General features: G+C 47.3%; 1 protein-coding gene across 4 annotated transcripts; it reads right to left on the bottom strand.

Moving 5' to 3' along the window:
- Positions 1-1,631: 1,631 nt before the first annotated feature.
- Positions 1,632-22,487, bottom strand: RABL2B (RAB, member of RAS oncogene family like 2B). 4 transcript variants are annotated; one of them, XM_063075290.1, is made up of 10 exons: positions 22,381-22,487; positions 20,839-20,999; positions 8,136-8,165; positions 6,947-7,026; positions 6,177-6,256; positions 3,038-3,149; positions 2,600-2,697; positions 2,200-2,283; positions 1,951-2,034; positions 1,632-1,870 (listed from the first exon to the last, which is right to left on the bottom strand). In XM_063075290.1, exons 2-9 carry the CDS (start codon positions 20,943-20,945, stop codon positions 1,954-1,956), a joined length of 672 nt encoding a protein of 223 aa, XP_062931360.1. In that variant the 5' UTR covers positions 20,946-20,999; positions 22,381-22,487; the 3' UTR covers positions 1,632-1,870; positions 1,951-1,953. The 4 variants fall into 4 exon arrangements, with proteins under 4 accessions (XP_062931360.1, XP_062931358.1, XP_062931361.1 ...); XM_063075288.1 differs by having other exon boundaries at positions 1,632-2,034; XM_063075291.1 differs by having other exon boundaries at positions 1,632-2,034; positions 2,600-2,694.
- Positions 22,488-22,725: the final 238 nt, after the last annotated feature.

The following is a 22,725-nucleotide window of genomic DNA, read 5'->3' as shown; positions in this document are numbered from 1 at the left end:
ATTGTAAGCAGGGGCCCAGAGCCCCCAGGCAGAAGGAGCAGGGTCATCCTGCCAGGTGAATCACCTAGAAAGTGCTGGTCAGAGGCTGGTGGTGGAAGAGGTTGGGGAGGCGCATCATTCCTGCACAGGCCCCATTGCAGCGCAGGGCTCCGGTTCATCCCCCCCCCCCGCGCTGACCCTCCAGGTACATTTCTCCAGAACTCGTGACCAGGTGGAGTGCTGGAGCAGCTCTGCCTGGAGGGGATGCACTTTAAGCAGGTGGATCTGAGCAGCCCAGGCGCGTGCGGCTGCTGACGTTGTTGGCGCCCCGCCTCAGCATTAGTGCTCCAGTTGCTTTGTGCTGGCGGAAAACATTTACAACTGCCCTTTTCCCCAGAAAGCTGCCCTTGCATAGCAGGAGCCACTTTGCCCTGGAGGCTGCGAGCTGCCCTCACCCCATGCACTTGGCCGACCGGCACTAAGGGCCCCTGGTCCTGAGGGCAGACCAGCTCCGTGGGGCAGTCTGTCTTCCAGAGCTTCCACAGGTGGGGCTGGGGACCAACGCTGGCCTTGCTCGGACTCATTTTCTTCTGAGAGAACGACCCCAGTACATCGTTCAAACAATTACCTTCTCAGGCTGTGCTTCTAGGGAACCTGATACAAAATAGTTAAGTAAAGCCAATACTGATGGTGAATCCCATGGTATGTGAGTTCTATCTCAATAAAGCTCCTGTATTTTAAAAAATACCCATTAGTCTTTTATAATCAAAGTGTATTCTCTTAACCCCACCGCAGCAGGGTAATTCCTGAGGACCCCTGGTCAGGCGAAATCACTGGATCACTACTTTAAAGGGAAAACGTGTTTGTTCTTGAGCTCCCAAATAAATACTTATTCTTTCAAAAGCACTAAATCCCACCGAAGTGGTCTCCACTACAGTAAATCAAGAGTTAACTTGGGTTCCCCTGTGACAGGTCAGGGCAGTCTTCCCTCATTAATGTGGCTGACCTTTTGCTCAGTACATTTCAGACCCACAAAGCACGCACATATGCTGTGCTTATGTAATTCAACCTTTACTGTAAAAAAGAAAACAATGAAAATAAAGCAATGGAAACATACAAATGCTGCACAAGGTGCTCATAAAAACGCAGCAGCGCAGCACGTGCTGAGAGGAAAGGCAGCAGTCCCCGGCCACTGTAGGAGGCACAATGTCCTGACTAGTCCTAAAAAACTAAAGAAAATGAGGGGAACCTTCGGATGCTGAAACAGGGGCTCTGAAGGAAGCCAACTGCTTGTAACCCAAATGGGTGTACCCTGTGCTGTGGCTGTACTGACCCTTGTTTACCAACAACAACGCTTGGTATTCCCAGCACAGCTGGACCTGTCACCTGCTTTTACTTAATTTTAATGGCAAACCTGTTCCTATGATCTTGGCCTAAAACAGAGTAGGTGCTCAAAAATCTGGAATGAATAGCTCTCTGGTCAAGACCATTTTTTACAAAGGTTTGTTGGGAGAATAAAGAGGAAAAATGATGGGAGGCCATGTGGCAGAAGGACGGAGGCTCCTCAGATGCGCAAGGGTGGAGAGGGGGCAGTCAGGGAAACGCAAGGAATATCCCCGAGGTCACTTGGGGGAAAATAAACCACCTACGTTTCCTTTTATTAAAGAGACACAAGCACGTTCCCCAGTTCCCTTCACTGTCCGGCCTGCGGTTGGCCTGGGGGTGGGGCGGCGCTGGTGTTAAGGACACTCGTCCTGTCCTGCTTCCCGGGTGTCTGTGCTGACCTCTCGCATCTGTGCAGGCTGCTGGCGCAGGCCACATCCCTGGGTCACAGGCCGTGGACGTGCGAGGCAAGGGGGACGGGTGGGCTCGCAGGCGCAGAGCGGGAGGGCTGCTGAAGGGACGGGCACTCTGAAAGGGCTTCCCCGACTCCCACCCGCTCAGCCACGGACAGAGGCCGCCTCCACTGACCCCTCAGGAGGGGGACAGGCTCTCGATGCCGCCACTCTGCTCCTGGTCTGGCACGTCCTCCTCTTTCTGCTCCAACTTGAGGTTCTGGGAACAAGGCTGCAGGTGAGGCCTGGCCCTGCGTTTGACCAGCTGTGGCTCTGACACATGGAGGTGGGGAAGGGGGCCAGGAACACGACACGGGGTACAGTCCACATCTCTGAAGCGGAGTGCTGTTGTTTCTACCCCGCCTGAGACGTGGGCCTGACCTACCTCGAGCTCTTGCAAAACCTCGTCCATGAAGTCCTGGGAGTTCTGTTTGTAAGACACAGCTAATCGAATCGCGTCGCCGAAGAGCTGGGGAAGGGTGGTGGTGGCGGGAAGGAAGGTGTGGCAGTGGCCAGGACTGTCCTGGACTCTGCCTGGCCTGTGCCCAATGGCCCCAGCGTAAGTCCACACAGAAGCGCACCCCTGAAGCCGGCAGGCTCACCCCTCCTTCGGTGGACTTGCTGCCTCACCTCAGCGCCCCCCCAGCTGTCGTCCACCCCCACTTGCTGCCCTGTCCTCTCCAACATGCCGGCAGCCGAGGCGTGGGCTGCAACCAACCCCTCTGAAGCCTCTGGCAATTTTACCACCCAGCCCCCTGCCCTCACCAGCTCTGCCATGTACCTACCTTCACGACGTTGGTGCCGTCAGCAGCCGAGACAAAGTACAGGGGCAGGGAGAACTTCCTGGCAAAACTGAAGCTTTTTTGGGTCACCGTTATGTCTGCTGTGGAGAGAAGGTAGGACACTAGCCTGTCCATCAAGGAAAAGGGAGGGGTTCAGAGGGTGGATCACTGGAGGCTCCTACTCCAGTGAGTGGCGTGGGAAGGGATGACCAGGGCGCACGTCTTAGAAAGAGCTCAGCCAACAGGGCTCTGTGTGCTGGGAAAAGGCAGATGGACTCAGTTGGCATCTTTCCCAGAAAGGCAGCAACACAAGCAACTGAGGGTTCAGTCCTGGGAAGGCGGATGGATCACCAAAAGCCACCTGTCCCAGGAAAGGAGGAGGAAGCGTGTGGTGCTGAGTCTCCCATAAACCCCTGACGCCCAAGGGCAGGATGGTCCCACCATCAATTTTATTTGCTGCCACGATGCACGGGATTTCTGGCCTGAACTCGCGCAGCTCTGTGTACCAGGCGCTCAGGTTCTTGTAGGTGACTTTCCTCTGCACATCAAACACCTGCAAAGGGCAGAGGAAGGGAGACAGCTCAGGTACGTCAGTGTCCCTGCAGTCCACCTCCAGGTGACACACACTCCCCCCAGGCAGCACGGACACGTGCCCCAGGCTTGGAACCCAGACCAGGCACGTGCTCTCAACTGCAGCCCCCCGACCACAGAGGCTGTGCCTGCCCTTCTCAGGGAAGCCCCCAGAGCCTCCAGACCCAAAAGTAGTTTCAAAAATCTTTTACTCTTTTTCTGTTATCTTGTCACCTAATCTTATTTACCTGCTTGAACAATTATATCAATTCACTAATCAATAGTCTGTTAAAAATTGTAAATTTTTCTCTATTATTTTTACTGCTTAAACTTTGTAAATGATCCTAGAGTTTTCTTTTAGTTACTATTTAAAGCTTTTGTTTAATCTTGTTCATTCTGTACTTTAAACTTTTTAAAAGTAATTTTTACCAACTGTTTTGTAGCTTACAACTTTATTAAGTTTTAGTAATTTGCCATTGTTACCGACTTAAGAATATCAGCCAGAAGCACGAGCACTGCAGACCAGCTCTAAGGGCAGGACTGTCGGGACAGCTTCTAGGTTGCCGCTGTGGGACCCTCCAAGCCCCTCACACGAGCCCCCCGAGAGGTCCTCCTGAGCAGACTCACGAGCCTAAACCGCCCCAGCACCACGGTCCGTGGATGAGGGTTGCGGATAGCCACCACCTGACCTGCTGGAACAGCTGGCCTTACCCCCGGCCACGCGGCCGCTTGTGTGAGCAGCAGAGCCACACCTCGAGGTGGCAGGAAGTCCACCTAGAATCTCTTCCACGGTACTCCCAGCCCAATTTCAATGAATACCCAATTGTCTTGAATTCCCAATAAAGGCTTCTTATAAAGCATGTTTGTATGAAACTTCTAGAATCTGCTCTGTGCCAGGCTCAGGCCCTTTGTCCGGGTCTGGTCTCCTGAGCGTCCTCTCCCTGTTGTGAGTGCTGAGGCGGAGCTCGCTGGAATGAGGAACCTTCATCCGGGTGACCACCGCTCCCCATGTGGCCAGAAGGAGAGCGCTTTCCCCCTGCCAGGTGCAGCAGATGGGCTGGCGGCAGGACAGACACACCCCCAGCCCTCAGAAGAGGGTCCGAGAGGAGCCTGTGGGGATGCATCAGAGGCAGGAGGCCACTCCCAGAGAGAACAGAGGGGTGAGCTCGAAGTGCCAGAGCAGGGCTGAGCCCGGAATGGCTAAGACCAGCCTGCCCAGTCCCCGAGGGTCAGACCTTCTGCCCTGCACTGTCCCCATTTGCCCCTTTTTGTTTTACACCCTTATAGTTATTAGTATTAACATTTTTGAAAATTTCAAAATGGGAAATGTGAGAAGTGTGAGGTGATGAGCTGCTATCTGCACCCGTGCCCAGCAGTCAGTAAGCCCCGGGGGCAGCTGTGTCTGTCCACCCTGGCACCCCCGGCACTGTGCACATGCACCCACAGCAGAGTCCCCATGCTAGGAGTGGTCAGAGTGCTGCAGGCATGGACTGGAAGAAGCAACTGTAACAACAAACATCACAGGAGGCTGCACGGAGGTGGTGGCACTGAAGCACAGCCTGAGAAATGAGCTGAGTTTCAGGTGACAGGGCGTGGGCTGAGGCGTGGCAGAGGGAGGCACAGGAAGGAAGGTGTGCAGAGCAGCAGGCGACAGTGAGCAGAACAGACCGGCTCCTTCTGAAGCTTCCCATCTGCTGCTGCTCCTTCCAGATGAGGTGACACCTGCTCAGCCATTCCACCCTCTCGGTGCCCAGGCAAGGCCACGTGTACTGTGGGCAACCACTGAGCAGGAGGCCAGGCTGGAAGGGTGGGTGGTGCAGTGCCACAGCGGGTTTCAGACATGACGATGGTGGCAGCGCATCTGTCCCACGTGCTCTTCTCACCATGTGGTCCTAACTCCCACTGATGAGCAGTACTTGCTTCCTCCCTTTGTGACTACGGCCACAGAGATGCCACATAACTTCTGGGCCAGCCCACAAGGGGCAATATGATTCCCACCTGGTTCTTTCTGGATGCTCAATCTTGGGACCTGGCTGCCGTTCTGTGAGGGAGCCCAAATCAGCCCAAGCTGTGTGGAGAGATGCATGGCGCAGTGCCTGCCGAGGGCTTAGCCGAACGCGAGTGCATGTGCAGGTGCCTCCAGATGGTTCGAGCCTGGAACCCAGCCTCAGGGTCTTCTCAGCTGAGACCCCAGACATTACGGATTCCTGACCCATCAGAGAATGGTTGTTTTGTGCCACAAGTTTTCAGCATTTGTGTTAATGCAAGACCTTGAATGCTGTTCTAAGAAGGTTGAGTGCGTGAGGTTTTCACTGGGTGACAACTGCTAGGGTTCATAATTCAGAAAACCAGTCTATTACATCATGCGTTACAGATGGCTGATATCCATGGAAATGTTTCATAAGTGGACCAAAAGAAAAGCCTGCTCCTTTTTGGCACTTAAAAGTGGTAGCCTGAGAACCGAGCCAGGGAACTCACAGGCAGGAGCTCCGAGAGGACACTGGCTCACACAGGTTTTTCTCCTTGGCCCTTCTACCCACTGGCCCTAGGGGAACCCTGAGGACTGTGTCCTAGACAGCAAGGTGAGAGGCTGGGAGGGAGGCAGGGACTTGCCTGGGAGGGAAAATCTCCTGGGAACTGCAGAGGCCACTCAGGCCCAGTGTCTGCCTCTAGGGAGAAGTAGCAGGCAATGCTCCTTGGGGTGGGTGGGCTCTGTCTCAGCCACATTTGCCTCTTGGATGCTACACCTGATGCTGAAGCCCTGAGCTTGCTGCTCCCCCTAGAATGGCAGTTCTTCACCCACCCCCACCTGAAGAGAGCTCACCTGGCATGTTCTCATTTAGAAGCTCTGCAGAGCACATGTGGTTTGAAGTATCCCCGGGTGGCCCTGATTCCCCCCGACACACCCAGGCTTGGTTAGGAGGGCTCAGGGCTCCTGGGCCCCTCATCCCCTCACTGCCCAGGCTAGACTTGCCCAGTGCCTTTGTCCACCTCCCAGCTGATCTCATACCATGATGCAGGCGTGGGCCTTGTGGTAGTAGGCAGCATGCATGCTCTGGAACCGCTCCTGGCCTGCTGTGTCCCAAAAGTCTGCAACATGAACACAGCTGTGACTGCCTGATGGGGGCTGGAGGGCAGAGAGACCCACACACCCTGAGCATTTCTGTGCAGGTCTGTGTGTGCAGAAATATGACACATATGTGGTACAAACCACAGCACATGGGAGTGCACGTGGGGAGCTCAGGGAGGAAAAGAGACCACACAGGACACAGGGCCAGGGGACAGGAGGAAGGATGATGCACACAGGAAGCCTCAGGAGGGAGAACACAGGTACGCCCTTGTCCCTACACACAAGGTGCAGGGCCCTGCAGGGTCTAAACTACGCCAGCGTCCCCCGTGCAGTGACCACAGATGGTGGACACACAGGCAGGAGGTGTGGCCTGGCCAAGGAGAAGGGTGCAACCTCATGGAAGGCCCAGACCCAGTGAGGGGGATGGTCAGCCGCACTGGTTATTTCCTTACACTGGCCGATGAGAACCCGAGACAGGAAGCTGCGGCCTTGTCCACGGCCTTTACACTCCCTCCTCTGCAGGAACAGCCATGAGCTCTTCTGCTTTTCTGAACTTGGCCCCTGCATGCCTCCTCCCAATGCCCCTGGCCTCCTGGCTCTCGGGTTGTCTGTCACCCCCGCTCCTGCCTGAGGTCCCATTTCCTCCTTCCTCCTCTGTCTCCCACAGACGTCCTCTCACCTCCCCTCCCTTTTGGCCCCGTGCTGCTCACCCACAAGGATGGTCTTGCCGTCCACCGTCGCCGTGTGTTTGTACAGGGTCAGGGCATACGTGGACAGCTGCTGGGGCTGGCTACGCGCAGGTTAGGGAGCAGAGCGGACGCGAGGGCGCAGGAGGGCAAGGAATGGGTGTTCGGTGTGAGGGAACGGGCCGCTGCCTACTTTTCTTTGTGCAGTTATTTAGATTTTAAATTGAATGAATGCTGCACACAAAATCAGCTTCAAATGTCACCGGCACGAGCTCCGTGGAAGGGTGAGGAGTGGGGGGGCCGGAGTTTGATCGGATTTTACAGAGAAGCTGTCATAAACGGTATCATGTACTTGGAAAATGCAAATGTGGATGCCCAGCTCCTTCCTGGATGGAGTTTTTGCAGGCTAGGAAAAAAACCCTAACCCCAGGCAGCTACACGACCATTCCAGGGAAAAACACTCCCACCAGCCAGACAGCTGACAAGCTGTTTATAATTGTAGTTTGTTTCTGTGTGAAACACTAACAAAAAGCCTGGGGAATGACAGCTCCCACAGCTGCAAGACACTGGACCACTTAACTTGCAAAGCCAAGATGATGCAAGGGGCTGGGTGCACAGGAGTGCCTGGCACAAGGTACAAGCAAGACATGCTCAGATCCCACCCTTGGGAGAACAGGCCCAGGGGCCCTTCTCTCCACGGTTCTCAGCAAATCCACCTGGGAAGCTTTTTAAAACTACCCAGTTGCAGGGAGGACCTCACTCCAAACCTGCACAATGCAACAATTCATGGAGGAGGGAGGGGCTGGCAGTCCATATTTTACAAAGTTCATTCATATCAGAGATATTTTTAAATATTAGGGGGCCCAGGCTTTGAAGTCAGAGAGGTTAGATGACCTGCCCAAGGTCACAGCTGCTCAGGAGGAGGTGGTGGGGTTTCAATCCAGGCATCTGATCCAGACCAGGTGCTGTTGGCCATTCTCCTGCGTTCTTAATAGAAAACAAATCCAAACACAAGTAATCTCCAAGACATACAGCACTGAGTGTGTGATGTCATGTGGGTTATCTGACAAGACACTAGTGTGAATGATACCTGGGCACTCACTACCTGTCCCTCCTTCCTGGACTGCTGGTGCAAAGGGCTGGGTGGAGGCACTGAGTGTGTGCATGTGGGAAGAGTCACAGGGACAAGGGCATCTCAAACCTTGAAGGATACAATCCATCCATGAGAAATCTCTCCATGAGTCTGTAAGGAGAACATGCAGGATGGTCAGGCGGCGTCCCCATCCTCCCTGCCTGTCCTTTATCACCCCCAGGCTGACAGGCCTCCCCTCTCCTGTTCACTCTACAGCCACTCACTCTCCGGGTCATGCCTGAAACCTGGGAATCACTATCACCAACTCCTCATAGCAGAACGTCACTATGAGTACACAGACCAGACTACGCCAGGTCTCAGATCCATTATTTCCACCTCAGCACAATGCTGCACATACCATCACCCCCGCTTCATGCATGGGGAAGCAGGAAGGATGTGCCTTCCACCTGGGAGCCACTGTCCCTAGATTCTGTGGTCCTCCGGGGCTTTGCTCACATGTCACCCAAGCAGGGAGATAGTCTCTGACAACCCCATTTACAACAGGAACATTCTACCTCATCTCGTACTCTTTTGTCCCTGCCTGCCCAGCACACGACACCAACTGGGATATTAAGTATTTTACTTATTCACCGTCTCTCTCTCAGTCAGAATGGAAGGTGCACGAGAGTAATTTTTGAATTCATAGTTTATTGCTGCATCCCCAGTGCATAAGACGCTGCCGAAGGTACAGTGGTGCTTAATCAGTATTTTAATAAATGAAAGTGAACATAGTTAAGAAGCTTAATTGAGTAAAGATCACTGGATCCCATGAGAGAGTAAGTATCATAACACCTGACCGCCAATCAGACCATATAGTAAGTCTCCAAAAAAACCCACTCTCCCTCGAAAAGACATATCAAGACCATGTTCTCTGACCATAATGCAGTTAAGTTACAAGTAAAAAACCAAAACCAAATTTTAACACCCTTATATTTTAAAATTAAAAGATAATCAAACATATAAAACCATTTATAAATAACTTATAGGTTAGAAAAGAAATCATAAAGGATACTTAAGAAACATTTAAGACTGAAAGATATAAAAGTTCTATATAATTTCTGCTTATGAGAAAATAAAGTAGATGTACTTTTCCCATTTCCCTTCTAGGGACAACTAAAAACCCTGGATATTATAGAAATCAAATAGAAGAAGACTCTGGAAAGCAGGAAGTAGGCAGATGGGTTGGGCCCATGGGGCCCCAGGAGCAAGGTGACACATTCTCTGGATGCTCTTTGTGCCCCTACATCCCAGATTTGAAGCTGAAGAAGCAGGCAACTGGATACACCAATGGGCAGACAAAAAACCAAACCCAAACAAAAAACCCACCAAAACATCGACAAAGGGACAGGCCGGGGTGAACCTAGAGGGAGAGGAAACAGACTATAACCACCATCCAAACACCAGGGAAAGAACCATGACCCCACCTCCACCCCAACAGCAAGGCCAAGGCGACAACAAGGCACCTCGACAATGTTCCCAAGCTGTGCTGGTGTCACAGAAAGAGAAGCAGAGCTGAAACTCTCATCCCTGTCACATGGTAACACGGCCCCCTCTCCCCACAGTGTCAGTGGAGACCATGGGAGCCTGGACTTCACGCCCCGGCAGCGATGGGGTGGTGGGCGTAGGGGAGGGTGGGCGCTGCCTCTCTCTTCTCCTGCTGAAGCGGTACTCAAGAAGCCGCGAAAGCCGAAGGTTTAAATGAGATCCAGGGGCTCATAACATGATCCTCAAAATGTCCATGTTTCAATAGAAAACGATATATCATATGTAGAATCAGGAAGATCTCAAACTGAAAGAAAAAAGACAACCAGTTTATGCCCACACTGCGGGTAACACAGATGTTACAATGATCCGACAAAGTGGCCATTGTAAAAATGCTGTAATGAGCAATTACGGATGTGCTTGAAACAAATGAAAATACAGACAGCCTCAGCAAAGAAGTGCAAAGTTTCAGCAAAGAGATAGAAGATGTGAAGGAGAATCCAATGGAAGTTTTAGAACATTTGGAAAATACAAAAACCAAAATGAAACATTTACTGGATGGGCTCATGGCAGGATAGAGGACAGAGGAAAAAATCACTGAACTTTAGAGCAGAAGAAATTACTCACTATGACCAACAGTAAGGAAATAGACTGGGGAAAAAAGATGAACAGAGCCTCAGGGACCCGTGGGCCTCTAACATGACATTTGTATCACTGGACTTGCAAGGGAGAGGAAGGACAGGACCCGGCTGAAAAAGTGACAGAAGAGATACGCCTACAAACGTCCTACGTCTGGCAAGAGACATAAGCCTGCAGAAAGAGTCAAGAAGCTGAGCAAAAGCCAAACAACATAAACCCAAAGGAATCCACACCACGACACAGTGGCGTCAACTCCCGAAATCTAAAGGCGAAGAGGAAACCCGGAAAGCAGTGAAAGAGAAGCAACACTAACCACAGGGGAAAAACCATTAGAATGACAGAGGATCTCATTAGAAACCATGGAGGCCATAAGGAGGTGGCCCACATTTCCCCAGTACTGAAAGAACTGTCAACCCAGAATCCTAAACCCAGTGAAATCCTCTCTCGAGAGTGATGGGAAAATCGAGCCATTCTCACATGACGGCAAATGAAGACACTGTGTTCCCAGCAGACCTGTCCTAAGTGAACAGCGAAAGGGGATTCTCGAAACAGACCGGAAACAATAAAAGGAGGAATCCTGGAATTTCCAGCTAGGAAGAAAGAACAGGGTAAGCAAAATACTGGTAAATACAATAGAATGTCTTCTCTTTAACAATTTCAAGTTATTTTTGATGGTTAAGGCTAAAATTATAACACTGACGGATGGAGATCTCAACGTATGTAAACGAAATATTTAAGACAATCAAATAGGCGGAGGTAAAGGGAGGGTAGATGTCTACATTTCACTCCAACTGCTAAGTGTCAACCTCAGTAGGCTGAAAAGTTATATATGTATAACATAATGCCTAGAACAACCACTAAAAGAGATATACAGAGAGATACACTGAACAACACTGCAGGTGAATCAAAATAGAATTTAAAAATGTTTAAGTAAACCACAGAAAGGCAGAAAAAATTCCCCAAAATGAAAAACAGAAAACAAAAACTAAAATGGCAGACTTAAGCCCCAATAAATCAATAATTACAACTGATTCTCATTATTCACAGAACCTACGTTCTATAAGGTCTTCACAAAATTGAATTAGTGAATACTGAACCATTGCTCCTCAGGGAAATACAGAGTTAGTTTCCTATGAGCCTCTGATTGCAACATTTTCATCAACTAATCAATATATAACCTTGTTTTACGTGTGCTTCTGTTTAAAGACACCTTATTTAATATATATTGTTGATTCATTAACACTGACCTCTTGGCCAATAACACTGTAAATCATGCTTGAATGAAGCTTATCTAACACATATTTTTCTCCATAAGGCACATAACAGCCTTTTACAAGGTATAATAGTACAAACAACTCTACACACATAAATTTGGCAAATTAAACAAAATGGGTCACTACCTGGAAAAGACAAAATTTCAAAACTCACCCAATATGAAACAAGTCATCTGACTATCCCTATAACTATTAAGAAAACTGATTTCATAATTAAAAGAATCCCCCAAAAGAACTCTCCAGGCCCAGAATGTTTTAGGGGAGAATTTTACCAAACATTTAAAGAATTAACACCAATTTTACACAATCTCTTCCAGAAAAATAGAGGAGGAAGAAACATGGCCAGTTAACCCTGATACCAAAACCAGACAAAGACAGTACCAAAAAAAGAAAAAAAAAAAAGAAAAAAAAAAAAAAAGAATGAAACCCCACAAAAACACAAAAACTACAGATTAATATGCCTCATGAATATAGATGCATAAGTCATTAACAAAATATTAGCAAATAGATTCAGAAATATACAGTTATACACCATAAGCAAATGTGATTTACTTCAGAGATGCAAGGCTAGTTCAAGAATTGAAAATCAATGTAATCTGCTGTATTAACAGGTTAAAGAAGAAAAATCATGATTATATCAATCAATGCAGAAAACATATCTGAAAAAAATTCAACACCCATTCATGATAAAAACTCTAATAAAATTAGAAACAGACGGGAACCTCTTCAACTTGACAAAAAGCCTTTGCAAAAGGCTACAGCTAACATCATACTAAATGGTAAAAGATAGAATGTGTTCCCCTATGATCACGAACAAGGCAGAGATGTTCACGCTTACCACTATTATTTAACATAGTACTGGAAGTTCTAACCAGTGCAATAAGGCAAGAAAAGGAAATAAAAAGAATAAGATCAGAAGAGAAGAAATACAACTGCCCCTATTTGCAGATGCCATGATAGTCTACATAGAAAATTCCAAGGACTCCCCAAAACACTCCTAGAAGTAATAAGTGAGTCTAACACAGTAGCAGGATACAAGATCAACATATAAAAATCAATTGTAATTCTATATACTAGCAATGAACATGTGGATACTAAAATTGAAAATATGAAACCATTTATAATCACTAAAAAAAAAATCTATATGTAAATCTAACAAAACATTTGTAGGACTTGTATGCTGAAAAGCACAAAATACTGATGAAACAAATTAAAGATGACTCATGTGGAATATAAAAAAAAGTGGTTTTCATAGAAGTAGAGAGTAGAATGGTGATTAGCAGAGGCTGGGGAGGGGAAGGAGGCAAAGTTGCTGGTCAACAGGTACAAAGCTGCAGTTAGACAGAAACAGTAAGTTCTGGGGTTCCAGGTTGACTACAGCTAGTAATACTGTGTTGCATATTTCAAAATAGCTAGAAAAGAGGACCTTGAAAGTTATTACCACAAATAAATGATAAATTTAAGGGGATGAATATGCTAACTACCCTGAGTAGATCATTATGCAATACATGCATGTATTGAAACAACACACTGTACCCCATAAATACATACAATTAAAAATAAAGAAATCAAAGAAGATCTAAATGAATGGATATAAATTGATACAAGGTTCAATCCATCAAGAAGATAAAGTTATAAAAATATATACACCTAACAATAGAGCCACAAAATATATAAAGCAAACACTGACACAACTGAAGGGAGAAAGAGATAGTTCTACAATATCTGGAGACATCAATATCCCACTTTCAATAATGGATAGAACAGTTAGACGGAAAATCAATCAGGGAACAGACGACTTGAATAACACTATAGACCAATTAGATCTAACCAATGTGTAAAGAATACTTCACCAAAAACCATACAATACAAATTCTTCTCAAGTGAATACAGAAGATTTCTAGGATAGACCATATGGTAGGCCACAAAACAAGTCTTGATAAAATTAAAAGACTCAGATCATACTAAATATCTTTTTCAGTGACAATGGAATAAAACCCTAACTCAATAACAGAGGAAAATGTGAAAATTCACAAATATGTGGAAATTAAACAACACACTCTTTGACAACCAAAGGGTCAAGAGGAAATTACAAGGGAATTGTATTAGTCTGTTTCTGTTGCTTATAAAAAAATACATGGAACTGGATGATTTATAAAGAAAAAAAAAACTTATTGCTTACAGTTTCTGAGCCTGGGAAGTACAAAGTCCATCTGGTGGTGGTGACAGTGACCCAGGGGTCTCACATTGCAAGATGGTGGAAGCAGAGAGAGAGAGAGAGAGAGAGAGAGAGCGCCTCCTCTTCTTTTAAAGCCCTCAGAACCACGCCCCTGACCACCATTTTTAATCCATTCACTACTGCACGGTCCTACCATCTAATCACCTCTTCAAGGCCCCACCTTTCAATTACCATAATAGGACTTTCTACCCTCTTAACAGTCACAGTGGGGGCTAAGTTTCTAACACATAAAACTTGGGGACACAAGTCAAGCTTCAGTGAGTTTTGTGGGACATAATTCAATCCACTACAGGAATTTAGAAAATATCTTGAGACAAATGAAAATAAAGACACAACATACCAAAACTTATAGGATGAAATGAAAAAGTGCTAAGAGGGAAATGTAATGCGCAGCTGTAAACACACACATTAAAAATGAAGAAAGATATCAAATCAATAACCTAGAAAAACAATAGAGAAAATCAATAAAACCAAAAATTGGTTCTTTGAGATTAACAAAATTGACAAACTTTTAGCTAGGCTGACTAGGAAAAAAGAGGCAAGACACAAATTATCAAAATCAGAAATGAAGCTGGGGACATGAATACCAATTTTACAGAAATAAAAACGATATTAAGAGATTATTATGGACAACTAAATGCCAAAAACTGGACAACTGAGATGAAACGGACAAATTCCTAGAAACACACAAACTATTAACAGACTCAAGAAACAAAAAATCTGAACAGATTTATAACAAGTAAATATTTACAACAGTAAGTATTTAAAAACCTCCCAATCCTTCTCTAACTCTCTCCAGCATTACCCCGATGCAAAGCCAGACAATGACACTACAAGAAATGAAAACTGCAGGCCAATATCCTTTATGAACATAAAAGTAAAAACCCTCAACAAAATACTAACAAACCAAATTCAGCAGTATATTAAAAGGGCAAGGGGGATTTGTCCTTGGAATACAAGGGTGGTTCAGCTTAAGAAGATCAATCAACCAAATATATCATATTAATAGAATGAAGAAAAAAAAAATCACACAATCATCTCATAGATGGAAAAAAAGCACTTGACAAAAATCCAACATCATTTCATGACAAAAACACTCAATAAACTAGAAGAGAAGGGTAGTTCCTCAAGAGGATAAAGGCCATATGTGAAGAGCACACAGCTAACATCACACTCATGGTAAAATAACTAAAAGCTTTTCCTCTAAGATGAGGAACTAGACAAGGATGGCTGCTTTCACCACTACTACCCTACGCTGTACCGGATGTTCTTCCCAGAGCACTTATGCACGTGCTTCCAATTCCAATTCAAAAGGAAGAAATAAAATGAAAGAATCCACAAAAAAAACCTGTTACGCATAAGAAATGAATTCAGCAAAGTTGCAGGATACAAAATCAACACACAAAAATCACTTCTTTTTCTATATGCTAGCAATGAACAATATGAAAAGGGAATTAATTCCTTTTACAATAGTATAAGAAAGAATAAAATACTCTGCAATAAATTTAAACAAGGAGGCATAACACTTGTACATGGAAAACTATAAAATTTTGCTGAAAGAAATTAAACAAGACCTAAATAAGAAGAAAGACATCATGAGTTTGAAGACTTAGTATTGTTAGCTAGATAACATTACTCCAAGTAATCTATGGAATCACTGTAATTCCTATCAAAGTCTAAATGGCTTTTTTGTTGTTGTTGCAATACAAAAACACATCCTAAAATTTATATGGAATTTCAAGGGACCCCAAGTAGCCAAAAGAATCTTGAAAAAGGGAACCCCTACCTTATACCATATAAAAAAGTTACCAAAAAATCAATCAAAGACCTAAACTTCAGAGCTAAAACTATAAGATTCTCTGAAGAAAATATAGGAAAAAATCTTCATGACTCTGGACTTGGAATGATTTCTTATACATAAAACACCAGGAGCACAGGATATAAGGGAAAAAAATAGATAAGCTGAACTTCATTGTTTGAGTCTGTTTCTGTTGCTTATAACAGAATACCTGAAACTGGGTAATTTATAAAGAAATGCAACTTATTTCTTTCAGTTTGGAAGCGGGAAAGTACAAGGTCCAGGAAACACATCTGGTGACTTGGGTGTCACATGGTGAGAATGGACTGAGCAAGAGAACTAAGCTTCTCACTCGCTCTCCTTTTAAAGCTATCGGAACCACGCTCATTAGTCCACGAATGGATCCATTCACGAGGGCACAGTTCTCATAATCCAATCACCTCTTAAAGGCTCCATCTTTCAAATACTGTAATTGGATTTTACACTCTCTTAACACCATTTACAATGGGGGTCAAGTTTCCAACACATGAAGTTTTGGAGGACACATTTGACCCACAGCATTCATCAAAATTAAAAACTTTTGTGCATCCAAAGTCATTATCAAGAAAGTGACAAGAAAACTCACAGAACGGTAGAAAGCTTTTCCAAATCACATATCTGATATGAGATTAATATGCAGAATATAGAAAGAAAGAACTATAACAACAACAAAACAAACAACCCAATTGAAAAATGGGTATAGGACTTGAATAGACGTTTCACCAGAGAAAATATAAACATAGTCAATAAGCACATGCAAACATGCTCAACATCATTAGTCCTCAGGGATCTGCAAATCAAAACCACAATGAGATGCCACGTCCCACCCACTAGGGTGGCTAATACCACAGAATGGAAGATAACCAGTGTTGGTGAGGCTGTGGGGGCCGGAAGCTCTGTGCACTGGGAACGTAAAATGGTGCAGACGCCGTGGAAAACAATCCCGCAGTTCCTCACAGAGTTAAAACAGAATCACTGCATGACCCAGCAACTCTCCTCCAAGGTATGTACCCAAAGGACTTAAGTACAGGGACTCAGACACGTGCGCACCGACGTTCACAGCAGCACTACTCACAACAGCTAAAGAGTGGAAACGACCCACGTGTCCATCTGCAGGTGACTGGATAAACAAAACGCTGTATATGCCTACAGTGGGATATTTATTCAGTCATAAGAAGGAATGGAGTTCTGATACAGTCTACGACATGGATGAACTTGAAAACCTTATGCTCAGTGAAATAAGCCAGACACAAAAAGACAAATTTTGCATGATTCTAGTTACACGAAACATCTAGAATAGGAAAATTCATAGCAACAGAAAGTGGATTGGAGGTTCCGAAGGGGAGGGAGAAATGGGGAGTCATTGTCTGCTGTGTGCACTTTCTCTTTGGTATAATGAAAAAGTTCTGGAAATATATAGTGACAGATGGTTACAGAACAATGTGAATGTAGTTAATGCCACTAAATTGTACACTTAAAAATGGTTAAAAATTTTGTTATGTATTTTTTCCATAATTTAAAAAATTTTAAAACGACTAAGTGATTCTGTTCATCACAATACACTATTATTGGAGCAAAAAGCCAAGGCTGGAAGAAGGTCCAGAATGTATACAGATGTTCCTACAAAAGAATAATAAAAAGATAAACAATCCAATGAAAATGGAGAAAAGGCCTAAACAGGATTTCACAAAAGAGGAGCTCCAAGTGGACAATAAGCATGAGGAAAAGTGCTCAACGTCATCAATCACCAGCGAAACGCAAAATTTAAAGTCTGGAAATTCTTCAGATACAACATCATATATCCATATCTGCGTCCATATCTGTATACGAATGGTCGACCTCGATAGTCACGTTGTTCAAATGTTTATTACCTCACGACTTTTTTCCCCTGCTTGATCTATAGGTGACTGAGAGGAGTATCTATTCTGAATGTGCTCAGTTATCCTGTTAAAGAATCATTCAGACTTGGTCACTCCTCTGCTCAAAACCATCTGCTGGTTTCCACCTCTTTGAGACCGAGCCCCCCCTTCTCTTCCTGCTGCGCCTCGTTGCAGCCAGTGGCCACTCCCTCTTGGTGAAGTGCTCCCACTCAGAGAGCTGCAGGGTGTCCTCTCTTGCACTCTTCAAGCCTCTGCTCCAATGTCACCTTCGCATACAGGCCTGCAGCGACCACTCTTCACACTGCAACTACATTTTCTTCCCACGTTTTTAAGGGTCACTCCTTACCTGTCTGTCAATTTAATACACTGTTACCACAATTTTATAGTTCTGACATTTAAACAGCAGCTTCAATTGTAAAAGGGTGGTAGATTTTATTTTTAACCAAAAAAACCAGCACCGTTATTATAAAGAAAATACACCATCTTCTTAGATAGAAGTGGAAAATCACACAATGAAATTACTGCAGCCACAGACGTTAACATGGCAATGAAAAAGGCCTGTGCTCAGAACATTGTCTTGAGAGCACATATGCTCAGGAAGTGGAGGAGGATCTGCAGAGGTTGAGAAACTTGTCTCATCAGAGACGGAGCAGTGAAAGAATAAAAACACAGGCAGAGAGGGATTTTCTTAAGGAAAGGTGGGCCTCTGGAAGACAGGACTGACAGAAAAATAAGCCCTGGAGGCTTGTTCCCTCCCAACTTCTTGTAGCTTAGCAGAGAGCCAGCTCAGCAGGGCTGAGTTCAAAAACAGAGCAGATGTACCTCTGGGGGCTCCAAGAAGTTTCCATGGCTACATAGTCACACAGATGTTCCCTGCTCTCCTTTCCCAAAAGTATTTAGAGTATTACAGGCACTGGGTCCCTTTCCTGAGTCCTTTTTCACAAAGCATCCAGCCCATCTACTGCTGGCCTAAGCACACCTCCCTCGGGGACCACTAGAGCTTGGAACATGGGGGCATGCTGTGACTCTTCTGCTGGTAAATTTCCCCCAGTCACCCTACTTTGTATATATACCGTGTGGCCTTAGTAGGGTGTGTGTGTGCCTTTGCTCTCTTTGCACAACAATGGGCAGTTATTAAGGGAAATATGAGGCTCTAAAGGCCAAGTTAGACAGCTATCAAAGAAAAACAGCAATGCATTTGGACCTGATTGCTCTTAAAGAGGGAATCAGAAGCCTATGTCTTGTTATCAAGCTGAAAGATCACCTGGGTCCAAAGACATTTAAAAGAAGAAAGGCAAGGCCTGAGAGAGCCTGGGAGGACGGCCAGGGGAGGTGCCTTCAGAGCTAGAGAGAGAGAAGCCACAACCGGAGCACGGGCCCCTCTCGGAACTGGGCCAGCAACACCCAGTTGTACAGAAAATGTGGGAAAAAATGAGTGGAATACAGGTGGCATGGCTATAAGTGGGGACAAAGGGAGGGGTCCTTATCTACCTGGAACAAGGTCTGTCCCTGACGGTGCTCATTAGAGGAGATCTGGGCAGGACGATCAGATCACCAGCTGGCTGGGTCAAATGCTGCTGTCAGGAGAGAACATCTCCAGCAAGAGTATTCAACTCAGGAAGGTGGCACCTGCAGGAGTAAAGGAAAAGCCCTCCCCAGGGGGCGCCGCCCAGATCTGAGGATGCCTGCTCACAGGGTGGGGGAGCTACGTCATTAGAGTCCACCCTCAACGAGCCCTGGGGTGCTTAAGAGGGAAATGGAATGAAGAAGCATAAATGTGCTGCATGAGGAAAAAAGGCACCTTAGAGGCCTAGCGATTGGGGCTGCCACTGCCGTAAATTTCTAAACTGTGCAAGAAGGCAGCATCCCCTCAACACCACCATCTAGAACTGAGGCTGTGCCCAAACATGAGGAGATGCCCTCCAGGTAGGAAGAATACAGGTGTTAACTGACCTCTTAATGGGAGTTTTTTCCCAACTGAGTTTAGATTCACACGTGATAGAGACTGAAAACTGGCATAGAATTCTTCAGTCCCAATGAAATTAACCAAGGTTTTCTCACCCACTCACCTAGCTCAGGTAAACTGTTTTCATCAGTCTTTGTCTCTGGGACAACCTTTGCCTGAGATATTGCTAGGGCCTGGTGACTGACTTGTTTTCTAAATGTTCGGGCTGTGGGGGGCCAATGCTGTGGTAATCTTTGATGTCCTGTTAACTTCTCAGACTCTTATTTTTTGTTATTGTTTTAAATGGGGCTTATAGAAGACTCTTATTTTTTGTTATTGTTTTAAATGGGGCATTGAACCTGGGGCCTGGGTAGCACTGAGTCAGCAGGCAGGCCACCTTGGATCTCACACTAAGCAACATCCTCCTTATCAAACTGACCATCTGCTCCCCACCTGCCACCGTTCCTGTTCTCTCTTGGTTGGTTCTAAACTCAAGTTGGGCTAGCGGGGGTGTTATTATTGGGTAACCTTCCCAAACTACAACACCCACCTTCTCATTTATTGTATAGGCATGTTGTTGAGGACGGTCAAAGCAACTGTAAAATAGTAAAATAGAGTTGCAGTGTGTGTGTGTTGCGGGGTGGCAGGGAAGAGAGAGAGTGTGAATTCATGAAGACGGCCGAAAACTCAGCAAAGTGCCTAGAGAATTATTCACAGCTACCAGAGTCCAACGATATGTTAATAAAGATGAAGGTAGAAAACAAGATGGGCCTGGAGCACCTGGGAGATAAAACTAAACCAGATACCTGGACAGGGACAAGTCTGCCCGATCCTGTGAAGGCAGAGATGGACATGTGTCCTCACCAGTCCCAGATGGGAGAGGTGGGAGCCTGATGAAGACAGGCTGCCAGCACTGCAGAACTTCCCTTCAGCTCTCCAGGTGGGGGGTTCCACACCTGTGCACGTAGGCACCCAGGTCAGTTAGATGAATAAGCCAGTCTTTACAATGACTATAGACAGCCATCGTTTCTATCTGCTCCTCTCAATCTCAGTGAGTCCCTCCGAGACAGCACTTTACCACCTTCATTCAGTCTCCAGTTGTGCTAGTCCCACTTTCCTCTCCATCCCCACTGTCCTCTCCTCCCCTCATGACCCCTCAGCCCACACACCACATCAGGAATACCCACCTCTCACCTTCTCAACCTCAACTACTTCAAAAGTCTCCAGGGTGACTCGCTCCACACCTTCTATCAGGACTCATGGAAAATGTTCAAATTCCTCAGTCCTTATGACTTTCCCTCCGCCCCCAACACACATAACCACTGACAAGGTCCTCCTTGCTCCCCCCATGCACACCTGAGCTCCAGCCAAGACCACTCCCTCACGAGTCCATAGAAGCCGTGCTCCTCCGTGCCTCTGGAGGAGGACTTTTCTAACAACCCAGACAAGCTCTGGACCTGGTCTTTCTTCCTTAATCTCCCAACATACTTGGACTTGCCCACCGCGCTGTCCCCCAGGCAGATGATCTTCACGTTGTCATCAGCATCGTACTTCTCTTGGTCCAGCTCGTAGGGTTTGTTTCTGTCCCGTGCCATTGGCTCCTAGCTGTAGAGAAGGGCCCACCTCAGGGGAGGGGCCCTTGTTACTGTCTGGGAAGATCAACAAGAGGCTGCGGTTAGAGAGACGAGAAGTCCCCACAACCAAATCTGTTTTTTCCTGTTCCTGGATGGGACAGACAACGAGCTGATGAGAGCAGGGCCCAAGGACACATTCACATCCTTTTCCATTCACCCCCAGCTTGGCCTCCACATGCTGAGTCTTGGGGTTGTAACTTTGTCAGTAACTTCTTAGGCTGGTTTACCCTAGGTCATCTCCCTAGTGCAGGTGAGCTCAAGGCCCATCCCTTCCACTCCCACCCCGAGAGACAATATTCTAAAGCCATGCTGAAGCTTTGTAAGTTCCACATACAGAAGTTTTCTCACTTGTAAAACAGGGACAAAAACAGTGCCATGTCACATGGTCGATGTGAGAGACTGGAAAAAGCCTGAGCTCTCATTACTGAATGACACAGACCACACAGCCAAAGACGCCTAACCCACATTCCTGGTCCTCTGTCCTTATGCCTCTCACCTCCCCTTCATTTTCCATCCTACTGCAATCAACAGCTGCCTCTTGCTCCCTCAACATGGGTATCCCCAGACCTTCCTCTCCAGGACCAAGTATCTCCTAAATGCTGATGGTGCCAAACTGTACCTCCACCGAGATTGCTTCCCTCAGTGTCAGACTCAGATATGCATGAGATGCCACTCTTAGACTGGCAGAGTATGCCACACAGGCACACATAACAAACACAAATACTTAAGTCCTGCCCACATCACCTCTAGCTCTGTTCCACTCCCCTCACACCCAAATATGACTTTGGAAACATTCCTGAGAATGCACCATAGTGCAGACTCCGAGCTAGAGGGGCACACAGAAATGATGCGACGACCACGAGGTAGCTGGAATAACTTCCCCTTACTGAGCATTCACCCTAAGCAGACTCGCACCGGGTTCGAGACCCGGTGACGGCAGTCTAGTGTGGTAAGAGCTATGACAGAGGTGTGCACACGGGTAGGCGGTGGAAAATGCCAACAGGGCCCCCGAGCCCCCGGCTGTGCTCCCGCACGACTCCGGCCTCTGCACAGGCAGGAGCTGGGCCTCGTCTGCGGAGGCGCCCTCAGCCCCCAGACCCGTTCCCGGGAAGTGGCAGATGCTGGGTAAGCAGAGTGAGCGACCCCTTCAAAAGCCAAGCCCGGCCGTGTCGCTCCATGCTCGAAGGCCTTCCACGGCTGTCGCTGTTGTCGCGATCCGATGGGCCAGCTCGATCTCACCAGGGAAACACCCCGGGCCCAGCCACGTCTCGGCACCGGCCCCTCCAGGCTGCCCCGACCCCCGCACCGCCGCGCGAACCCTCCCGCCCAGGCCCTCAGAGACTCCGAGGGGCGGTCCCCACAATCTGAGCCCGCTGCCCGGGGGCCTCGTCCTCACGTGCGATCCCGGCCCCGGGCGGGAGACACCAGGGACGCCGCCGGTCGTCCCGGGACCTCGCGCGCCTCACGGCTCTTCTGGCTCTTCCGGCTCGCCCGCGTCCTTGCCGCTGCTACGCAACCGCGCAAGGACCCCGAGCAGGGCTGCCCGGCGCGGCGCCTGAAGGACCCCTGCGGGCGCGGGCGGCCAGCGCGGTGCCTGACGGCGCGGGCGGCTCGGGGAGTGGCCGCTGGGGACACGGAAGCGGCAGGCGCGTGGCCTGGAGGCTTCCGCAGCGTGCGACTCTTTGATGAGGCCACCTTGGGCGGGTTTGACGCGCCGACATTTGTGATGAGCCGAGAGCCG

Source organism: Cynocephalus volans, chromosome 12 (genome assembly GCF_027409185.1).
Source record: "Cynocephalus volans isolate mCynVol1 chromosome 12, mCynVol1.pri, whole genome shotgun sequence".
In the NCBI taxonomy this organism is placed as follows: domain Eukaryota; kingdom Metazoa; phylum Chordata; class Mammalia; order Dermoptera; family Cynocephalidae; genus Cynocephalus; species Cynocephalus volans.
The sequence above is the reverse complement of the archived record's forward strand: the minus strand, read 5'-3'. Positions and strand labels throughout refer to the sequence as shown.

Excerpts from the sequence above, each read along its gene's own strand:
- RABL2B (XM_063075288.1), bottom strand. The coding sequence starts at position 20,945 with ATGGCACGGGACAGAAACAAACCCTACGAGCTGGACCAAGAGAAGTAC. Across the intron at positions 8,166-20,838 it reads AGCGCGGTGGGCAAGTCCAA|ACTCATGGAGAGATTTCTCA; the intron begins GTATGTTGGGAG and ends TTCTCCTTACAG. Across the intron at positions 7,027-8,135 it reads AGATTTCTCATGGATGGATT|CCAGCCCCAGCAGCTGTCCA; the intron begins GTATCCTTCAAG and ends ACCTGCGCGTAG.